This window comes from Lissotriton vulgaris, chromosome 6, assembly GCF_964263255.1.
Source record: "Lissotriton vulgaris chromosome 6, aLisVul1.2, whole genome shotgun sequence".
NCBI lineage: Eukaryota > Metazoa > Chordata > Amphibia > Caudata > Salamandridae > Lissotriton > Lissotriton vulgaris.
In genome coordinates, this window is record NC_141694.1 from 649983161 (window position 1) to 650006138 (window position 22978).

The 22978-nt window shown below is 48.1% G+C and overlaps 1 protein-coding gene across 1 annotated transcript in view; it reads left to right on the plus strand.

The window, feature by feature from the left end:
- Nucleotides 1-22978, plus strand: part of MDN1 (midasin AAA ATPase 1) — a 2142100-nt gene that overhangs the window by 1479522 nt on the left and 639600 nt on the right. The window contains exons 70-71 of the mRNA XM_086926648.1: nt 5436-5582; nt 10271-10380. Of these exons, the coding sequence (XP_086782774.1) occupies nt 5436-5582; nt 10271-10380 (257 nt within the window). The remainder of the gene's footprint in view (nt 1-5435; nt 5583-10270; nt 10381-22978) is intronic.

The following is a 22978-nucleotide window of genomic DNA, read 5'->3' on the forward strand; positions in this document are numbered from 1 at the left end:
AAAACACACACTTTACAATGTGCCAACAGGCACGGGCAGAATTTACAGGGATTATGTACAAGACAGGGCCACATGGACCACTGTCAGGAATCAGCACTTTTAGAACTTAGCACAGGTAGAATTAGCACTTAGAACATAGAATATAGAATGTAAAATCACTTTAGCCCACAACCAGTAACTACTGGTAACCAGGACCTCACTAGCACCACCTGTACTAGGAGAAAAACCACCTAAGTATCACAATACCTGTAGGGGTGTAAACACATAACACATGATGCATAACATACATTCAGAGGTGTAAGGGAGGAAAACACATGATGCAGAACCTACATTCAGCGGTGTAAGGATAAGGCACATGACGCATAAAAACACATTCAGAGGTGCAGCAAAAGAACAATTGCGCCAAACTCACATTAGTCACCACCTGTGACAGTCCCTAGGCCCTCTGGCCTTGTTGGGGCTAGGACGCCCTGTGTCCCAATGTCAGGGTCCTAAACGTGGCAGCTGCCCACAAAGTGCTGGGCAACTGGTGCAGACAATGGGGGCCAATGTGGAGCCTCACAGGCTCTGTAGAAGTGACTGTCCCCTTTTTGGAGCCTCGCTGGGCTCTGAAACAACAATGTGGGACTCAAGAGCCTCTCTGGGCTCTTCGAAACAACTGATGCCCCCACTAGCCCCTCTGGCTCGAAACGCCATGTGGCTGTGAGCCTCGGGCTCGGGATACAAAATGCCCTCCTTGAGCCTCTCTGGGCTCTCAAAGACAATTGTGGGGGCTGAGCCCCTCGTGGCTCGAAGAACAAATGCCCCGTTGTTGGAGTTGCCTGCTCTCTCGCAGAGCAACTCTGGAAATGGCCAAACTGCACCCCCCAAGAGCCTCACTGGGCTCTCAGCAAACGAAAATGCCCCACTGGTTGGAGCGGTCCCCTGCGCACAACGCGGAAACTGTCCCGCACTCTGGGAGAGAGCACTGGGGGGGAGGGGGCAGGCACCGGCAATGTGCCCCGACGCCTCCCCCTTCTCTGGGCAACACTGCTTCACTCACCCGGTCCTGTGGCGGCGGCTCCTCTCTCTGGGACGGCTCCTCGAGAGCTCCCGCTCCTTGGGGGCTCTCACCACACGTCTCCCTCTCTCTCCGGGGCTCTCCCTCGCTCTTGGGAGCCCCGGGGGGAAGACCAGGCGCCGGCTCTCTCTTCGTCGCGGCTGCGGGGCGGGACTTCCGGCGGGCCGCACAGGGATTGGCTGGAGGCCAACCACTGCCGGGTCGTCGCGGGCAGCGCGGCGGCCCGTCTCAGGCAGGCAGGCGGGGGATGAAGTTACCTAGGGGTGGGCTCCCTCGCGTAAAAAGCGCAAAACTAGCGGCAAGGTCCCTGGCAGGGTGGGCACCTGCCAGGGGGCAAATTAATTACAAATAAGCGAGGTAGGCATTCGCTAGGGCAGGCAAAGCGCTCCCAAGCGCTATAGGCAAAGAAAAGCGCTCTCAGCGCTGGGCAGGCAGGGAAAAGCGCTCACAGCGCTAAAAGGCACAAATAAAGCGCTCCCAGCGCTGGGGACAAGAGAGAGCGCTCCCCAGGGCTACAGAGAACCAAAACGTCCAGCAATGAAGTCCTTAAGGTAGGCAGGGGGCAAGGCTGGGCCCAGAGCCAGCTCACTGGGTCTCCAGGCAGGGAGACAGTCCAAGTGGCGGTCCTCTGGCCCAGCAACAGCAGCAGCCCCCTCAGGCAGGATCCTGGAAGAGAACAATATCTGTGGGGTCACAGCCCCATTTTTATACACGACATTCCTTTGTCTAAGGGTGCAGGGTGGGGGAGAAACCAGTCGCAGCTGGTTTTGGAGCACTCTTGATGGCTCAACCACCCATTTCATTCACTGGCAAGGCTAGGGTCATCAGTCGCACCACAGGGGGCGGAGCCAGCATTGTCTGGGGAAAGCCCAGCCTCATTCAGGACACAGGTACACTCCTCCCCAGCCATCAGCATGCTAATCTCCACACTCACCACCGGGCAGACCCATCATGACTCATGGAGCCTGGCATCCCAGCCAGCTCCAGCCAATCACACGCCAGCACCTTCACAGCACATACACAGCCATGTCTGGGAGTGGCACTTTCCCACTAGACACATTCATGCCACATACATCATTGCGAAGCATTCACTCTCACGAGTTCGCACATACCAAATTCAAGCATGCACTCCCCACGCATCAGGAACTACCAGGGACACACACATTCCCCATGCATTCCTATGGGAGAGCAAGCCAGCCTAACTAAATGCGCGCACTTTACTCTGGGACACAGTGAAAGTGCGCAGAACCCAAAAATCACTACAACTGGGTCACCATTAAAAACAAAAATTTCAGGGGTGAACCTGCCAGAAGGGCCAAGTCCAACATTCACCATAAACAACCAGCATTACCAGTTCAAGGTCCTGCCTTTCGGGGTCGCTACTGCCCCCAGGGTGTTCACCAAGTGCTTGGCGACAGTGGCTGCGCACCTTCGGAGACAACACATCCATGTCTATCCTTATCTGGACGACTGGCTTATCCAAGCAAAGTCAGCCCAGTAATGTGCCAGCCACATGTCCCGCACAATTCACCTCCTACACAGTCTAGGATTTTCACTGAATTACCCAAAATCACACCTTCAACCCGCACATGTACAACAGTACCTAGGTGCGACAATAAACACACTGACAGCAACAGCACAGCCAAACTCTGCCACAGTCAACAGCATGCAATTGCTAATTCAGAAATTCAAGCCCCAACACTCACTCCCAGCGCAGATATTTATGCAGCTGATAGGTATGATGGCCTCCTGCATCTTCATAGTCCCGCACGCGAGGCTACACATGCGTTCGCTTCAGGAGTGCTTGGCACGACAGTGGAACCAGGCTCATAGACATCTAAAAGACCTAGTGTTGGTAACCGGTCGTGCATATAACTCTCTGCATTGGTGGAACACACAAAATCTTTGCAGGGGACGACCGTTCCAAGAGCCTGTACCACAAATAGTGCTGACGACGGACGCATCTCTCCAGGGCTGGGGAGCGCATGACCTCCATTATACAGTGCAGGGACTATGGACGACTCAGCAGCAAAAGATGCATATCAACCTTTTGGAGCTGATGGCAATCTTCTTGGCGATGAAGGCGTTCAAATTGCATTTGTGCAACAAAGTCATGCTGATCCGGACGGACAACATGACTGCCATGTAAATTTACATCCAGAAGCAGGGAGGCACACACTCTCCACAATTGTCTCATCTAGCACAGAGCATGTGGAAGTGGGCCATTCAGAGAAACATGTTCCTCATGGCGGAACATCTCCCAGGCAAGGACAACCAGTGGCGGACCTGCTCAGCAGGCACAGCCATCAAATGGTTAGCAACACAGAAAAGGTGGCAGGCACTATTGCTGCTCTAACTGACAGTTGTTACAACCGTTCTTTGGTGCACGCTATAATTTCCACTCTTGCCCACCTCCTAAGACCAGCCACCAGAAATGGTCTTAACATATAAACTTATTTAACACAACAGTGGAGAGGCAAAGCATATCAGTACTTATTTGTGGCTTTAAATGCCATACATATAAATCAACATAGATGACAGGAGCATCTGTTCTTGGCATGTAGGGCTGCTGACATTCATATCGCCCGCCCTCCTCCCCGGTGCCTGTCGCAGCTGTAGCACTCAGAATCATTCTCAGGCATGGTCATCACTTACTGTTTTACACTCCATCTCTGCCACAATGACGAAAAACAATCTGAAGATGGAGATGATGCCCATGCGCACTGTAGTCCAGGGGAGGAGCCACCTATCTCGTGATACTTCGAAGACTCTTCCAGGACAACAATGTGCAATCATCCGGACCCAACACTATGCTGCGATCTATCCACAAATATGAATGTCAGCAGCCCTACATGCCAAGAACAGATGCATACTGGTAAGTAGCATATTCCTTCCATCGTCTTCATTGCTTGAAAAGAATATTTGCACCGCAGAAAGTTAAAACTGTATTAACGCCGATTGCAATAGTTGAAGCTAGCATTCAAAAATGTAACATCAAAATTACACGTGGTTTTGCTAAAAAATATTTCACCTGCTATTACAGAAAGGAGTGCCGCAAACCATGTTTTATAATGGATAAGAAAGAGTAGAACTACGAGAGGATTGCTGCTCACAGGTTTGCGGTGACCTTTGGCTCCGGGAACCTGGTATTCCATTATCATTGCAATGCTATAGGTCTCGCTTTTACACTAGCATAAGCCATTGTAAATGACAACGCGTTTTATTTATATTTTGAAAACAAAAATAAAAAGCATTGCTATTTACAATGTCAATAGTTCAAACTTGTTAAAGCTAGTTATGAGTCAAAATTTGCCAGGCCCTACCAGGTAACACAAAGACAACTAGGATCCTGGGGCAGATTAGTCAATCGCACTGAGTTACTTGATGATGACAGTCTGTCTGACTACTTTGAAAACACGATGCCAAAGAACGGCGACTCTGGTGTCCCCCAATTGGCAGAGAAGTTTGTGGCTGCAGGGGAATGAGCAAGTGCAGAGGGAGGGGTGTCTGGGCCATTGTCAGGAGTTGGGTAGGCTGCAGTAGGCCCTGGTTCAAGCTCCTTGTCCCTAAGGTGTGCACACAAACCGCAGTAGCTTCTGAGGTAATGGTTCATTACTGAGGAAACAAATTCTGCCTCTTATGTGTGAAGGCACCCTGCATTAAGTCCCAGTGAAGACATTGTTAAGGCATTGTCATTTACAACACCACATCACTCGGGGACACGACTCACATTACCCTTCCACCGACTCAATTACAATAACTTTTATTTAAGTATTAATTATTTAAAAAAAATAAAACCCATTGTTATTTGTAATATCAATACATCTAAGTCACGTAAATACAACACATATTGCATTACAAATGCTATAGGTGTCACATTTGCAAAAGTTATAACTATTGGCATTGTCATACACAATGCCAACAACTCAAACTTTAATGCTGCGAGACCTATTGCATTGTAAATGCTTGTTTGCTTTGTCTAGTATTGGGATGAGAATGCTCTTTGCAGTGTAGTCAGCCCAAGATGGAGACGTTTCCTGCTGTAAATCAGAAGTTCTGGTTTTGTGTACATGGTAATGAAGAATATGCCTTGAATCTTAAATTCCATGCAGACTAGAAGGGTTAATAAATTAAGTTTTTATAGACTTTGGTTGATCACATTTTCTTTTGCAGTGATCCCAGAGCATCCTTGAGTGATGCCAAAATAGAATCAGGTAGGTCTGTGGGAGCCTATTGCCACAGTTGATCATATATTGACTGAAAACCCTATCTAGTCTTGTATTCTTGTATTCTCAGAGTTTTATCTGTTTCTTCTTAATTGTATTTGATGTCTAAGGGACTTTTGTTTGTTGTTTTCTGTTTTGATGTTTATCAGGAGCTGAGAAGTTGACATTGCCCTCTGTGGTCAACACGCTAAAGGCATTTATTGAGGGTGCTACACTTGGAGAATTCAGCACCCGCCTACAGATGCTTCTAGTCTTTCATTGTCATGTGTTGCTGATGCCTCAGATTGAAGGGAAAGGTAAGTGATTTTTCCTTCAGGAGAGCATTTTATGAATTTGCACCCTGCTGTATTGAATTCACACACACACACACACACACACACACACACACACACACACACATACATACACTTCTCTTAGTTGTCCATTTCTTATAGATACTTCTGACAGCAGGTTCCTCACATTTTTAATATTTCCCTGGTGTTGGGCTGGATCTGGAAAATGTTTAGCATTACAGTGCAGGTTGGTGGCTGCATGCGGCTCTGCGCCAATATCTTTCCACTCCGGAAGTGACATGCAGAGACACATAGAAGTGACAGCTATGCGTGTTGACATAGGTTCCTTTCTTTACTCGCCACCAAACATGGATCGGAAGCTACCCCTAGTCTCTTCACAAGGCTATTCCTACAAAATTTACCAAAAACTACCAGTGTGCAAGTGAAATGTCACTATCCAAAAACCACTGGTTTCAAACCTAGTACGAACTGTCAATAGCAAATGTCTACAACAGATCTCCATCAGATTTGTCTTTGGTGTTTGGAGTCGGAACACCACTCAAAGCGGTGCCTTGATGAATCTGAACGCCATTCGAGACCACAAGGCAAAGCTATTCATCCAAAGTACCTGGAAATTCCCTGCAGTGAACTATCAAAGCGAAGCTTCATTTCTGCCACAGACTTTCATTGCATTCGAAGACCTCAAGTAAGTCAAAAAAGGAAGTAAAAGTAATCCAATTGGTATTTGTCCCTTTTTACCACTCTCAAACTTCTTAAGTGTGCAAACTTTAACATGCCTCTTTGTCTCACTCCCGAACTCTGTCTCCTTTTGAGCGATTCAGACTCTTGCCCCAGAGCAACCTGACTGTCTGTGTCTTTCAGCAATGGCACAGCAAATCCTCAAATTTTGCATAGCTGTGTGGGGTCTCTACAGCATGCTGCTGGATCTGTCTGGTTTGCCTCCAGGTAACCATGAGACCTACACATGGAAGGCTGCCAACAGGTTTGCCACCTGCTGAAACATCTACATCTGGTAAGTGCCTGCAGTGGCTTTGGTGCAGACATCTGTCTTGGCGCCATAACCTTCGGCAGACCCTGAAGCTTTTTCCCCTTGATGATAAGAGTAACCAGCAATTCCAATCTCACTTCTTTTTTACATTGACCAAGGACACCCCCCATCCCACTGGGCAGCAGTTTTCCTGCAACTCATCAGATTCTGATACATTGCCCTTGCCTCAGGGAAGGCCCCAGATATCTACAATCTTTTTTTGACACCGATTCCGATAACTTTCGCTATGATAAAGGGGAGAAATGTTCGCCAGGACAACTCAGTTTTTACAAGCTTCACTATTAATATTAATAAATGTGCTCAACCATATATGATAACTGGTATGATGAGTTGCAAGATGCCTGGATATGTCTTCTGCAAAAACAACAATTGATGGACAGAATGCAGAACAATGTCATACATTCACCCCAGTACAGAGATCTGGGCCTAAATCCATCGTTTTTTTGCACTCCACACCACCCCAGTTCAGACATGGCCATATGCATATCAGCCTTGACCCTGTGCCTCATGGGAACAGTCCAGCCCGAACTGCTAAGCCATTTCTTTCCTGGACCGGAATCAAGCATCCTAGGACCGGTTTCTGGCTATCAGCCGTCTTCAGCCAGGATAGCTTGACTCCAGTGATGTGGAGAGCATGGGACTCACGTCTTAGCATACCCATCCCACTCGGGGTGACAAATGCAAAAACAACAATTGATGGACAGCATGCAGAACAATGGCATACATTCACCCCAGTACAGAGATCTATGCCTAAATCCATCTTTTTTTTGCACTCCACACCACCCCAGTTCAGACATGGCCATGTGCAAATCAGCCTTGACCCTGTGCCTCATGGGAACAGTCCAGCCCGAACTGCCAAGCCATGTCTTTCCTGGACCGGAATCAAGCATCCTAGGACCGGTTTCAGGCTATCAGCCGTATTCAGCCAGGATAGCTTCACTCCAGTGGTGTGGAGAGCATAGGACTCACGTCTGAGCATACCCATCCCACCCGGGGTGACAAATGGAAAAACAACAATTGATGGACAGAATGCAGACCAATGTCATACATTCACCCCAGTACAGAGATCTGGGCCTAAATCCATCGTTTTTTTCTTCTGCCACACATGGTGCCAGCTACCAAGAAAGTGCCTTCTTCACAGTGTTGCAGAGGGTAGCTGAGAGTCTTAAACCCCATTTGCCCACTATGAAGATGAAAGCCAGTGTTCTCCTTCCAGTCATCCAACCGGACAAAATAATACTCAGTCTGCAATGAGGCTCTCACAAGCACCCTTCTTAAGACTAGGCCAAAGCCATATTCTGGACCCCTGGTAAACAAAAATCACTGCCCTGTCCTGGGCAATCTGACCTTTTAAGCGCAACATCCTCTCCAAGAAAGCTTCGTGGTGCAGGCATCCACAAGCAAGGTGAACCCCAATGCCTTTCCTCCTATCACTCTAGATAGAGAATCCCAGTTCTTTAAAGCCTTGGGAAGCGCATGTTCCCCTCAACCAGGCTGGCCTGCTATACTCACACTTTTTGGGTTCCTGTTGCTCAAGTCAGGTACCAGATTGCTTGCACACCACCCTTACACAAGTCTTTCAGGACGGTCTCTAAGCAGCAAAATTAGCAATTGATTGTCGGTTGGATGTTACGAGTTACCTTGGTCAGACAATCTGTTCCATTGTAAAACTTAGAAGACACGCCTGTATGAAGTCCATGGGCTTCGGTGAAGACTTTCGGTCTTCCCTAATGGACATTACCTCCGATGGTTATCGCCTCTTTCGCAAGAAGGCAGTCTCGTATCTCAAGCTTTTTAAAGACAGTTGGGCTACTGCATGCTTCACTGACCCATCTACTCTGGCAAGTCAGTTCTACCAGCATTTCTCCCCCCTCCATGGCTATGGTTTGGGCTTTTATTAACGTACGCACCCACCCATGCAACCAGCCTAGCAGACTCTGCAGCCTTTTCGTGGTTGAGTTTGTGGCACCCACAGACCATGCCGACAACTGGGACAACGTGCAGCCCAGTCCCCTGCAACAGCTGCAAAACCTCATTAGTGTGTCCTTCAAGGCATCAGTTGTTAAGCTAGGTTATGCCCTTCCGTTTATCTCACCCAGCCTTCCCTTTCACCACCCTCCCAGCGACTGAAGGTAGATCAATCAAGTCCCTCTTGCACCAAGCGGACAGAGGCCTTTGCCTTATTTTAGACTTTCGCCCTCTCCAGACCTTTCTGAGAAAGGACAAGATGCTCATTGGTCTGTCCTTGGCCCTGGCGACTGCATTGTGAAATTTAATTTGCAGGACGCTATTTTTCACTTCACTGTCCTGCAGGCCCAACAGGCGCTAGCTGCGTTTCATGGTGTAGCAGGAGCACTTTTAGTTCTCTGTGCTCCCTTTTGGTCTCACCAGTGCCACTTAGTTCTTCACAAAAGTGATGACGGTGGTTGCAGCACACCTCCAGACTAAGAAGAACCTCTTGACATTCTTGTGATTCACTATCAACGTGCCAAAGTCACAACTGACTCCTTCAAAGAAACTGTTTTATCTGTGTCATTGTGGATGTGGAGCAGTTTTATGCCTTCACTTAGGAGCAGAAAGTCCAGGACATTCGGGATGTAATCCTGGTGTTTCAGCCACTGTCCTGGACCTCAATGAGGATGGCTCTGAGGGTGCTGGGACGTTTGACCTTCTGCACCCTGCTGGTCAAGCTTGCCAGGTGGCATACATAGGCCCTAAAATGGGATCTGAAGTCCCAGTGGGCACAGAACTTCTCTGACTATGTCCACATTTATGACGAGAATGCAAACAATATGCAGTGGTAGCTGCGGGGCCTCAATTGGGTCAGCGGCAGACCCCTCGCCTTACACAACCCAGAGCTAACAATTTGTGGAGGAATGTCCATTTTTTTCTATGGATTAGTTGAAACAGACTTAAATTCTGTTATTGCTGCTAGGTTGCACAGGTTTTGACTTTAAAGAACACTACATCATGACGCAGTAAATAGTTCATCCCCTTCTCAGTTCAGATTTCTCCTCCCTTCACCCACCCGCCTAGCTTCTCTCCAATTGTATCTCTGCCTTTGAAACTCTATAGTCTTGTGCTGCCTTTGGGCTAAATCCATGCTCTACATGTAGCATATCGACACACATGCTTTCTGAATTCTTCCAATTGAGTACGTTTTTCTACCTTTTAGTGTTACAGAATATTTTGTGTGTGTGTGTGTATATTACTGGTCGGTTGGGACGGATGCAATAAAAGCAACAATTTTTGTTATGAGTATGTGTAGCATAACACCATTGTTCAGGTTTAATACACACAATGTCAAAAGGTCTGCCTAAGAAACTTTAGGCTCTTTTCATACATATGTAGTTTGAAAAATTGTATTAGTCTGCATTTTTTAGTACTAAGTAGGATGGTCCAAAGTCTTCAACTTTAAAATTGTGGGGCACTGAAGCGTAAGCGACTTAAAGAAATGCAGTTCTCCATTCTGCATTTCTAGAATTGCTATGTTGTGCCCTCCCATGTATGTAAAATTCTAAAAACACTGGTGGCTGTATATATGATTGCTCCTAGAAATTGTAAGATTGATGGGGTAACTGTGTAGTACTATTTATAAAACATTTTCTATCATGTTAACGGTTTACTTTCTTTTGCCTTTTAGATTCAATCTGCAGTGTTCTGTGGAATCTGTATAATTATTATGTACAGTTTTCAGATTCTATCCGCACAAGAATCTCTCTACTGCGCCAGCCACTGGAAAAAGAACTTAAGGTAAGAAGAAGAGTTCTAAATGAAGAGTCCATTTCACAAATTTATGGTGGATACTTCTGTCCCAAATTCCTCACTTTGCGACTCACCCCTGGTGTCACACTATTTCCAGAAACTCTTTGTAGTAGCTTCTGCACGCTGGCTGGTGCCACCATCAGCCTCCCTCTATCATGATTCCATCCCACCTATTGACATAACAACACAGAACTATATATATATTTATTTATAAAATATGCCACTCTGTTTATCTTTTTATTAATCTTTCAATAAGGGTCTGAAGCTTCATACATCAAAAAGGAGGGGTTTGGGACCAGGAGCCGTTATTTAAATAGGTCCTGCATACAGGACTCCTAGTTAACTGTGCTGCAAGTGGTTTGCAGTTCCTAGGGGGAAGGGGAAGACAAGTGTTTATTTGTGATGCCCTCACACACCCCGAAGGATGTCCTGCTTCATCATTGGGCTTTGCTCCTCGTCGGGCCGGCGCTGCAATGCCCGATGGCCTCACCGTAAATGGGGCTCTTTGGTGCAGATCTTTTTGAAGAAGCCGTAGGGTGCGTGCCGGTGAGAGGGCAAGGGTAGTGCACGGGTGGTGTGTATTAAAATAAGTCTGAAGCAGTCCTAGTCCCAAAGTTTAATGTTAAGGTAGTACCATCTTGGTTAAAAGTATGTGGATGCCCTAGGTGGATTCAATGTTCCTAGAGGGCTATCACTGTGAGATGGGCCAACATGTTTTGTTCCTGTATCACTCCTAACGAGTTGTGTGGCACTTCATCTGGACCTAAGTGAATAACAAGGTGGTAACCAGACAACATAGAGTGACGCCCTAGTAGACCTATACTGGGCGGCAGAGAAAGACCTGTAGGGGGTGAAAAAAATGGGAAGGACAGACAAACACAATGGCAATTAAAACCTAAATAAACAGGGATGTCTGTGTTGAGACTGAGACCTAGCACATAGTTGAGTGATGTTGTCATTAAACATGCACGATTTGTCGACGTTGTGGTGTGCAGGTAATGGAAAAGGACAATTAAAACCTGAATGAACAGGGGGTGTCTCTGTGGAGTCTGAGACCTAGCACATAGCTGAGTGGTGTTGTAATTGAACATGCACAAGTTGTTGACGTCGTGGCGTGCCCGTAATGGTATTTGTGTGGTGATAATGGCAATAGTGGTGGCCAGTGCTTATTACTTCTGCCAAACGTCGTGTGCTATTGTCCAGAGGGATGGGTGCCCAGGAGAATGAGTACTTGGTTAGGTTGAGTTCCTGTTGGGATAAAGGAACCCTCTTTAGCCAATATATGGTTTGTGCTTTAATTGTATGTGTCAATCCACAGGTTGTGTTTCGGGTGGTGATCCCACGTACACGGTACAACACATCATAACAAATCATAACAGGAAGTGTGATTGTGTGCCGCCCGAGACGTGCCCTTAGTTAACCGATACTAAACACGTTGTACATACATGCACAAACTTGTGTCGCTTGGGTGGGGTATCGCCATAACTCAGCATGAGAGCTTAGAGCAACAACAATTATTTATGTTATGTGGCATCGCCGAATCGTAACTATCTATACATTAGGTAGTCAATTACTGGGAAAGTAACCACTTATTTACACAAAATGAGGTACCGCTGAATAGCGTGTTGCCGGTGCACCGGACGAGTTGTGGGAGTGGCACCGGACAAATTGTGGGAGTGGTTAGAAATAGAGACATATTGTTGTATGGACTGATCCAGAAAAAGCATGCACAACTCCGCACAATGTACAATTGCATAGTCATGCGGTTATCTGTTTGGAGGTAGAGATGACCGCCTCTCTGTTATTAGTACCTGTGAAAGGGATCACTTAATCATACAACACACCCTTAGTATAGAGGTCTTCAGCTTGACGGGGGAGTTACAGACCACGTAGTTGCTCTGAAGCTGAAAAAAGGGGAAATCTGTTTTTTAACAGTCAGTAACTAAGCTTACCGAAGTTTCCAAACTTGCTGCAGCATTGTATACTCACGACTGGGATCCTACCCTCGCTCTGGGCCCCGTGACTGCTGCTGTGTATTTGAGCACAAGCCTGGCTGGAAAGCCTAGAGCGCTAATCGGGCGGGCATATTGGTTGTGGCGAAGCCTTAAATGGAACTAGGCGTATAAAGCGAAGGGGTCCCAGTAACAGAGAGACATTAACCAAATAATTAGAAATAAATCAAATCAACATAGCTTTGGTCCACATTGTTTTAATTCACAATGGGACGTTATACTGAACATACACATATTACACAATAATCAAGCATTGGTTAAATACAGTGCCCCAGGGAGTAAAGGCGGGGAGGGGAATGTGATAGTGATGGGAGTCGGTGAGAAAAAAAGAAAAGATTCTTTAGTGACGGTACAATCAACACTAGAAGCTTGTTTCGCACAGTTACAAATTCTGTACCAAAAATAGGACCAATAGGTTCAAATATATTATTTTAGACATATATCATACTCCAAAAGTTCAGCGAATGAAAACAATAGGGTGTGGAGTTGATAATGAAAGGCTGTCAGATGTCGACGTTTCGACCCTTGTGGGCGCAGATATTGTTATAATCTTGCAGTAGGGTCTTCATCAGGACTGGAGGGTTGGGGACACGTAATCTATTTGGTACATAAATGAATATATTTTAATGCGGGAAAGTTATATCCCTGACTTAAATTTAAAGAACATTGCACATCACCCATGTCATGGGATTGGCTCAATAAATATCCCGCTGACTTGGCTGGGAATACAGGCAAAGAAATGCCTCAACTTGAGTGCAGCACAGGGCGCACACTATGGACGTGGTTAGTGTGAGAAGTTGGCCCGATATGCAACGTTCGCTATTCTAGCGACCGCTATGTATCGTTCCAACGACCCTTATGGTGTTTGGTTGTAAGTCAACCTATAGACCAGCTATCCTAGTAGCATGGATACGAGCAGTCTAAGGCTAAAGACTCGAGAGGGCGCGTTAAGCCAGCTGTTTACCACACATGTACCCCTTGAACACCCAGTGAAAGGACACCACACAAGTGTTATGAAAATAAACAGTATATTTATTAAGAATCACAACAGCCCTGTACTCTTTATGAGGACAGGGTACTAAGCACAAACCAAATCTCATTAGCAAATACTTCAAGTGCACAGTTTAAAACAAGTGTCCGGGGACACGGAAAGGTTAAGGCAAGTCGGAAGCGAGGGACTCGGGACCCTAGAGTAAGGAGGCTATGCAGGCACCGAAATGCCGAGTTACCTAGCCACGAGGGCTGCGGCTGCACAAGTCTTACAGGCGTCGGGGTCTTCGCTGACGAGCCAGGAGCCGGAAGAAAAGGAGTTGCTGGCCGGCGACCAGTGTTGAATAGTTCGTAGAGATTGATGAAACCTGAAAGCAGAGGGGACCAAGTTCGTACTACTAGCCAGTAGTCAGAGGGTACCAGGAAGGCACCGGTTGGCCGTCACCTCGACCAGGTGAGTGGGCGACGCTAGGCTCTGCAGTCTCTCGGACCAGGAAGCGTTATCGGCGACCACGGTGGAGGTGCGAGCTGTCCCACGACGGATGTCGCTGTCGGCGTCTTGGGTGGACCAGGAGGGTCCGGGGTGCCTCTCAAAAGATGGAAGCAGGGGCCAGTCTGGAGCAACCAGGCCGGCAATGTTGATTCTTGGTCGTCGTCACAGAAGGGCACGAGCCAGCGGCAAGTGACCAGACAACGTGCTGAGCAGCGAGCAGAAGGGCCCCACGCAGATCGTGGAGATGCTGGGAGACTGCACTTCGGTGCTGGAGCGGCTCAGGGTCGGGGCTTCTCGGACCCCAGAGCACTCACCAGAGAGTTACCTCGATGGTCGTGCTGGTTTTTAAGAGCGTGCAGGTTCTGATGATGGCCGGTCCCTCGAGGTCTCGTCGCACCCACAGATCACAGCTGAGCTGATGACGTGGGTAGAGGTCAGAGGTGCCAGGGAAGCCGGTTCTCGTCGAGCTGGGCCGTCGGATTCCTTGAGGAAGGACTTACAGCAAACCGCAGAGTTCTTAGATGGTGCCCGCTGATGCAGGGTGACTACTCCTTAGCCACAAGGGAGAAATCTTGAGAAGAGTCTTGAAGTCCTTTCGTAGAAAGTATTCTTGATTCAAAGATGATCTAATTTGGAAGGGTCCCCGCTCCGGCCTTTATCCTAAAGAAAGGGGTGGGTACATGACTAGGTCCTGCCCTAAGGGTGGGACCAGAAAGGGGGGTAGTTACACCCCTCTCCCCTGCCGGACTTTCCCCAGGCCAGGGCTGTCGCCCCTGGAACTGGTTCTAACCGGCAGATGCGTAGTGAGCACCGGGGTGCCACTCCGCAGTCACCTTCTCGCAAAAGCCCTACCTACCCAGAATACACAAACCCTGTCTGGGACGGTGCGAACACTGCCCTCGACAGGAAACCCTTTGTCCAAGTGCTCCTCGCTGGAAGGACTCCCAGCAGCAGGAGGTCAGACTTGTGTCTGTGGTGGCAGCATCCATTTTGTGGAGCTGAGGCTTTCGTTAACTTTAACCGGGGTTCACAGTCACGTACATGTCGTGTCCCTCTAGAAGGGCGGGATGCTAACCTCGTCGCCAGAGTTGATGAGAGGGCAGCATCCCGATTTGTATGACACCTTACTCGACATGTCTTGATAACGCGACACCGAAGTTACCTATATGGTACGCGTTATCATGGAACAGCCATTGGGTCTTGATTCCGCAAGCTGCAACCGGGCTCGGCTCGGGCCAGAGCTTAGTTCACACGAGCCCATGCACTCTGCCTTCAGGATTGTCAAGGCCTGCCATAGGAGTGACTGATAGGGACTCGGGTGTCCATTGTATGGTTAGATATAGAGCTACTATATCTAAAGCAAAGGGTGATTACACGTCTTCGCCCCAGCTGTCGTGCAGCCAGTTGTGTCAAATTTAGGAGGCCAGCCAGGGGTGGCATAATACATGCTGCAGCCCCTGGCGGCCCTGGGTACACCTACGCCCTGAGTTACAGGGTCTGATAAGGTGGCCCAGTACCAATTGGTATATGCACCTAGGGTACATCTCGTAATTTAGAAAGAGAACAGCCAGGCTGTGGGTCTGATTGGCAGGCCCACAGCCAGAGAAAGTCGTAAACCAGTGAAACAAAAGCAAAAAATCTGGGTGATCATAGGATTGCAGACCCTACTCTCCTACAGTTAGGTAATGTTAAAGATTCCCAAATATTAAAATTGAAAATTGAAAACAGTTGGTGAAGAGCAGTTGAGGATAGGCTGAACCCGCAGGGGTGGACAGTCTTAGAAGTCACCAAATAATCCAGGATGTTATAGGGTAATTACATGAACAGGAAAAAAAACCTGCTATTTGCAGATGGCATGCATTACTACTAGGTAGTACTTATATGAAACTGGCTGACTGAGGAGGCTTACCACACACAATGGTTACACAGGACCCGATTGTGCGTGGGTTCAAGGTCGATTAGAATGAAGATATCTGTAATTTAAAATCAAGGTGTATAAACCAATATATATTTAGAGAAGCAATGGTGGGATTCATATTGTATAAACTTAGAAGGCGGCGGGGGACTCACCAAAATGTAGCCCAAACAATGTTCAAAGTAATTCCACGGGTCTGAGGGGGTCCGTTAGGATCATCGACATTATCTAGCGAGTTCAAGAAAAAACGCTATTTAGGGGACCATAGTTACATTATTATCGGTTCAATAAACAAAATAGCCCAGGGGACGGGTTGGGGACTCACCAGGGTGCAGCAGCGTGAACACGTCCGACAAAGATCGTGCTTCGAGCAGTTGGGCGGCAATGCTGCAAAAGCTGCGTCTGAAATACAGGGCAGGGACAGTCAATCGTTAGATTGACGACCGAGTCGTTTGTGAAGCGTAGGGACAGGATCCTGATTTGTTGAACGCTTACCGTTCACGGAGCTAATCCGGCTCGGGTCTGGTCTCGCAGTCGCAATGGCGACGCGGAGTTCCGGGTTTGGAATATCACCCTGACAACCGGGTCACGTGGTGATGTCTGACTCACGGGAAAATAGTAGAAAGACTAACTGAGAAGCATGTTGTACGTGGAACATACCATAAGTAGTCCTGACTAATATTAAAATCCTAAAAAATAATTCTGGTTGGAATATGAATCAAACAATGATAGTCTGCTGTATTTAAGGCGTCTCTATAAAAAATAATAACACTGGACCTGGTAGGTTATGATGGGGTCAATATTTCAAAGGATAGGGTTATCAATTAAAATAAACGACTGAACCGCCTAACTGAGTTAATTAGTGACGCATAGTAGACTTGGTGACGAAGCAATATTAGGACAATGCCAATAAGTGACTTGGGGATAACATTTTTGCAAAGTCTACTGTATGAATAATCATTACAGAATAACATATTAAACATGACGTGGCGTACCTCTCACATGAGGGTAAAGGCCACATAACGCGCTGTACAAGATTTCAGACCGATGGAGAATTAAGATTGAATGACGGAAATGGTCAAGCAGTGGCGTACCTCTCCCATGAGGGTAAGGCCACATTACAGGTTAACAACACCTATTATAGACCCATAGCTGATAGGCAGTAACTGCATTGGGACCAGTATGTCAAATAAATGCAAGGGGTTATTATGACTCATAAGTTGCAGACAAGGAAATGGCATGACTTATAAAGCAATTGCGTACCCCACATGTATAGGTAAAGGCCTTGGTGCTTTAACTAAGACAGTATTCAAATCAGAGTGGCCAATTGGGAAAAAGAGCTGTCGTGTTCGTTAAGGCCTGATTCTATTGAATCAAAGGTAAACATCCATTTGAGTTCACGGATATTGAGGATGTTGGAGATGTTACCGCCCCGGGGTCCAAGTGCAGCTTTCTCTATAATTACCCATTTCAAACTCTCGGGAATGGAACTAGGGCGTGTTGCAGGATTGAAATGCTAAGTATGCCTGTCATCCTGCTATTTGCAAAAAACTTTATTGAGGGATAAAAATGCTAACTATGCCGGTCATGTTGCTAGTTGCAAAAAACGTTATTGAGTTTGTGATGTGACACAGAGTTTCAGTGCAAGGCAGTGATGTAATTACCATTTGTAATTATACATCGGAGTTTCAGTGCAATGCGGTGATGTAATTGCCATTTGTAATTTTACTTCAGAGGAACCCTACCCTTGCCTGCCATGCCGATATTTAGCAATGTCGGGGGATCACTTGACACTTCTCCAGCAGGAAGTTACGGCCCTCGGTGGCCAAGGGGGCCATAGAGCGCCTTCCGACGCCAGAAGTAGGTTGTGGTTGTTACTGCCTCTACTTCTTGGTTCCAAAGAAGGACAAAGGCCTTCGTCTTATCTTGGATCTTCGTGATGTCAATCGCTTCCTCCGAAAGGAGAAGTTCAAGATGCTCACACTTGCTCAGGTCTTTTCTGCCCTCGACCCGCAAGACTGGTTGGTAGCGCTTATTTTCATATCCCAGTCCTGCCGGCGTTACCTGCGATTCAGGGTAGGGCAGGGGTATTTTCAGTTTACTATGCTGTCCTTTGGCCTTACAAGCGCCCCTCGGGTGTTCACGAAAGTGATGGCGACGGTTGCAGCTCATCTGCGCAGATCAGGGATTTCAGTCTTCCCCTGTCTCGACGACTGGTTTTTGAAGGCAAGTTCGCCTCAGTCGTCTCCCACTTCCAGACTACGGCCGACCTCCTACATTTGCTGGGGTTCCCCGTCAACGTGCCAAAGTCGCACTGATTCCTTCTCAGAAGCTCCTCTTCATCGGAGCAGTTCTGGACACTGCGCAGTTTCGAGTCTGTCCTCCCGAACAGCGAGTCTGGGACATTGGGGCTATGATTCCGATCTTTCAACCCTTGTCCTGGGTTTCAGTCAGGATAACCTTGAGGCTGCTGGGCCTCATGGCCTCCTGCATCCTGCTCACCAACGATGCCAGATGGCATATGCAGGCTCTGCAGTGGGACCTGAAGTTCCAGTGGGCACAACATCAGGGCAACCTGTCCGATCATGTCCAGATCTTGGAGGGCACTGCACGGCAATTGCAGTGGTGGCTCACAAATCGCGATTGGGTCAATGGCAGATCCCTCTCCCTTCCCCAACAGGAGCACACAGTGGTGACGGATGAGTCCTTCCTGGGATGGGGCGGCCACTTGGGAGAGGCGGAGATCAGAGGCTTCTGGTCCCCGGCGGAGTCCTGGCTCCATATCAACCTTTTGGAGCTTCGGGCGATCCCACTTGCACTGAAACCATTCCTTAATTCTGTCCGGGGAACAACACCTCCGCCATGTGGTATTGCAACAAACGGAGTGGGGTCCTGGACCCTATGTCAGGAGGCTCTGCGCCTCTGGACATGGCAGAAACATCGAGGCATTACCTTGGTGGTTCAACACCTGGCAGGTTTTCTGAACGCCAGAGCGGACAAACTCAGCTGTTTGTGCTTGATGGATCACGAATGGCATCTGAACTCAAACGTGGCGCAAGGTCTCTTTCTGCAGTGGGGAGAGCCTTGGTTAGATCTATTCGCCACCGAAGAGAACTCCCAATGTCATCAGTTCTGTGCGTTGGAATTTCCAAGGCAGCACTCGCTCGGAGACGCTTTTCGTCGCGAGTGGAGCTGCGGTCTGTTGTACGCCTTTCCGCCTATACCACTTCTGCCCAGAGTGCTGAAGATCAGGCGCGACCGGACCCAAGTCATCCTTGTGGCTCTGGACTGGGCACGAAGATTCTGGTATCCCGAGCTACTCAGCATGTCAGTCGATCCCCTGATTCGTCTGCCTCTTCAGGAGGACCTTCTGTCTCAGCAGCAGGGGAGGGTCCTCCACCTGCATGCAAGGAGATTTAGCGACGGCAGTTGAGACCATTTGACTTGCCTCCTGAAGTCTGTGATGTAATTCTGGCAGCCAGGCTTGGGTCCACAAAATTGATATACGCCTGCAGGTGGAACAAATTTGTGGCATGGTACACAGCAAAGGCTGTGGATCCTCTCTCTGCCCCCCTTTCAGAGGTTCTCCCCTTCCTTCTTACTCTTGCCCAGCAGGGCTCTGCTCTGGGCACTCTTAAGGGCTACCTCTGCCATTTCTGCCTTCTTGAGGCTTCCTGATCAGCCTTCTCTTTTCAAGTCCCCTGTTGTAAATAGATTCTTGAAATGCATCATGCACATGTTTCCTCCTGTTCCTTTCGTGATGCCTCAGTGGGACTTGAACCTTGTTCTAACCTATCTGACTCATTTTGAGCCGCTTCACAATTGCCCTCTTCGTCTTCTGACTCTTGCATTCCTGGTTGCCATCACCTCTGCCTGGAGAGTCCGTGAGATCCAGGCTCTATCTTCTAAGCCTCCTTTTCTATCTGTCCATCCGGACAAAGTTGTGTTAAAAACATGTCCTCCTTTCCTGCCCAAGGTGGTTACAGCCTTTCACAATGGGCAGTCCATCACCTTGCCCACCTTCTTTCGGCATCCTTCCAAGGAGGAAGAGAGGCTCCACCGTCTTGACCCAAAACGTGCACTCTCCTTCTACCTTGATCGCACACGCCAGTTTCGGGTGGATGACCAGCTCTTTGTTGGTTACGTGGGCGCTAAGAAGGGACGGGCGGTGCTCAAACGGACCATCTCTCGGTGGGTCGTGTTATGCATCAAGGTCTGATATTCCCTTTCTAGGAAGGAGCCCCCTGTTGGTCTGAGGGCGCATTCTACTCGGGCCACGGCAGCTACTACTGCCCTGGGTCTGGGAGTCCCCTTGCAGGACATCTGTCAGGCAGCTACGTGGGCCTCGCTGCACACGTTTGCTAGACACTACTGCCTGAACAGCCAAGTCCGGAGAGATGGCTTTTTCGGCCGTTCCGTTCTCCAGGACTTTCTGGTGTGATCCTGGTTCGCAGACCCACCACCGGGGTTGGTATTGCTGGGGTATCTATTCTAAGGTAAGGAATCTAACATTAACCTGTTTCTTTCAGCTGCACAAGTTACTTGCCTTCGGTAACAATGTATCTGTAAAAAACATTAGTTGGTGTTGGATTCCTTACCGCCCCACCCATCCTCCCCATTCTGCGAACCGATATCTAGGGTTAAGGACATCCCTTTCAGGACTCTAGTTTCATGGCACCAGTGTCTGTCTCTGGCATGGCTCTGCCTTCCCAGCACGGAAAGCGATGTACAAGAACTGAGGTCAGCGCGCGAGGGCGGCGTCTATGTACACCGACGTCATCCCGTCGACCACGACGACGGACGTGGAGCCGCAGACGACGCCTATCGACGGGCAGGGGTACTGCTACGCAAAACTTTCCAGATCCAGTCTGACTCCTGGGGATATTCTAAGGTGAGGAATCTAACACTAACTACTGTTTCTTGCAGATATATCGTTACTGAAGGTGAGTATCTTGTACGTTAGTGATAGATACCTTACCCCCCCCCCCCCCACCCATGCTCCCCGTTCTGCGAACTGATTTCTAGGGTTAAGGTTATCCCTTTTAGGGCCCTAGTGTCAGTGCACCAATGGTCCGTATCTTGCATGGCTCTGCATTCCTGGGGCGGAAAAGTTGTGTACAGAACTGACGTCCGCGAGCGTGGCCGCATCTAAGTAGCTCCAGCGACGTCATCTCAGCGACGTCATCTCAGCGACGTCATCTCAGCGACGTCATCTCGGCGACGTCATCTCAGCGACGTCATCTCGGTGACGTCATCTCGGTGATGCCAGCGAAGTACGCTGAGCCGTACGACAACACCTACTGATGCAAAGGGGTACTGCTGACTAAAATCTTCCAGATCCAGTCTGACTCTTGGGGATATTCTAAGGTAATGTATTAATCACTAACTAATGTCTCTTACAGATATATTGTTACACAAGTAAGTACCTTGTGCAACAAGGCCCAAGAGACGTACCACAAGCAGGTAAGTCAATCAGGCCTGAGCAAGCAGGAGAGCCCACTGGACCCAAAGAAGACCCTCAAGGGTACCCACTGGCCCGGAGGCACATGAGTCGCAAGAGGACCTCGAGCAACTCACCAATGATCAAGGCCCATGGTGCCGAGGGTGCGTTGAGGACAAAGATCTTGGTAGCAAGTGATGCTTGAGGCTGGAGATTCTTGGAGCCCGAAGATCTCTGGAGAAGAAAGCCAACAAGCCTTGGCAACGGCAAGTCGACGCAGTGCACAGGGGTACTGTTCCAGCGTTTCCGAAAGATACTGGCTTCAAACTTGCTCTGAAAGCAGGGCAGGCCTTGAGGGAGTTGCTGAACCAACACCTGTGTCGCTTAACCTTTCGGAGTCCCTGGGATCTCACGATAAGCAGACCGGTCAGCTTTTTTAGAGCGTGGCTGGGTTAGTATCGCGCAAAGCCAATTAAACAGTAAATTCTACAGTACATTGCTCTAGGGCACATGGGGAAAACGGCCACTATCGTCCACAAAACCTCCTCAGTGTAAACACAAAGAGTACAGAATAAAGAAAAAGCTGTCCTAAAATATGGGTCTAAATTTTGCGTCGTTATGGAGCCACTGATACCTTTTGCTATCTTATACCACTTAAGCCTTTTTCTTTTCCCCTTGCACTTTACTGTTGGCTTATGTGTAATTTGTTTTGGTATATATCTATTAGGATCACATTGGGTGGCCTATAGGTGACTCTACAACTTTACTGTACTGTTAATTCACTCTAAAGTTCACCGTTCCCTTTCTAACATTGGTGGTGGTGAATACCATTTAGTTCGTTTTGCAAATGTATCAGTATACATTATATACCCTTGTTCTTTTGTTGTAGCCCTGAAGAAGTCAATGGGTGATTGTTGCCCATGACGAAACACGTGTCGGCTCTGTCTTTTCTGGCTACATTCTGCATGATTCCAATGAACATAATATGAAGACTTGACTATGTGATGAAAAGTTGCCGAAGAGAAAATAAAATAAAAGGACTGTTTCAAAGAATTTATGAATTGAAGAAATCTGATTTGCTTCTCTTTTCTCTTTAGAATTGATATTTGCTGTATAGTGCTCTGGGAAAGCTATTTCTTTGGTCAGCTTTTTTGCAGTGCCTGCAGGTGCAGGGGAGTTGCTCCTTCACTCCAAGGGAGATTCCTTCACTCCAAGGGAGATTCCTTCAGGTCTCATGGACGCACACTGGCCTGTAGAAGAACCTCTATGGATTACAGACCACGCAGAAGACTGGCAGGATGACAAGACCAGGAGCATCAGGAGCCTTTCCAGTTGCAGTCTCGGTTTACAAAGCGAAGTCCAAAGTGTCCAGATGGTTGAAGATGAGGTGATTTCGGATCTGAATCTTGTCCAACAACAGATCTAAGGAACCACCCAAAGGTGCGCCCTTAAATACCCAAGGAAAGATTTGGTACAATTCATGGGTCCCTCCCACAGGAGGGGCTTGACAGTGGGGAGGATGCTCCCATGTCCTTTTCCAGTTTGTGCCAGAGCAGAAGCATGCCAGGAGGGCACCAAATGTGCCCATCTGATAGACTCTTAGCCGCAGATTCTTTCACATAGAATTATTCCCAGGCGTGAGACTAGATCCGGAAACTTTTTGCCACAGCATCCCCGCCTGCCGGGGTGGGACGACATCACACGACCCCGCCCTGGCATCGTCCACGCACGTGACG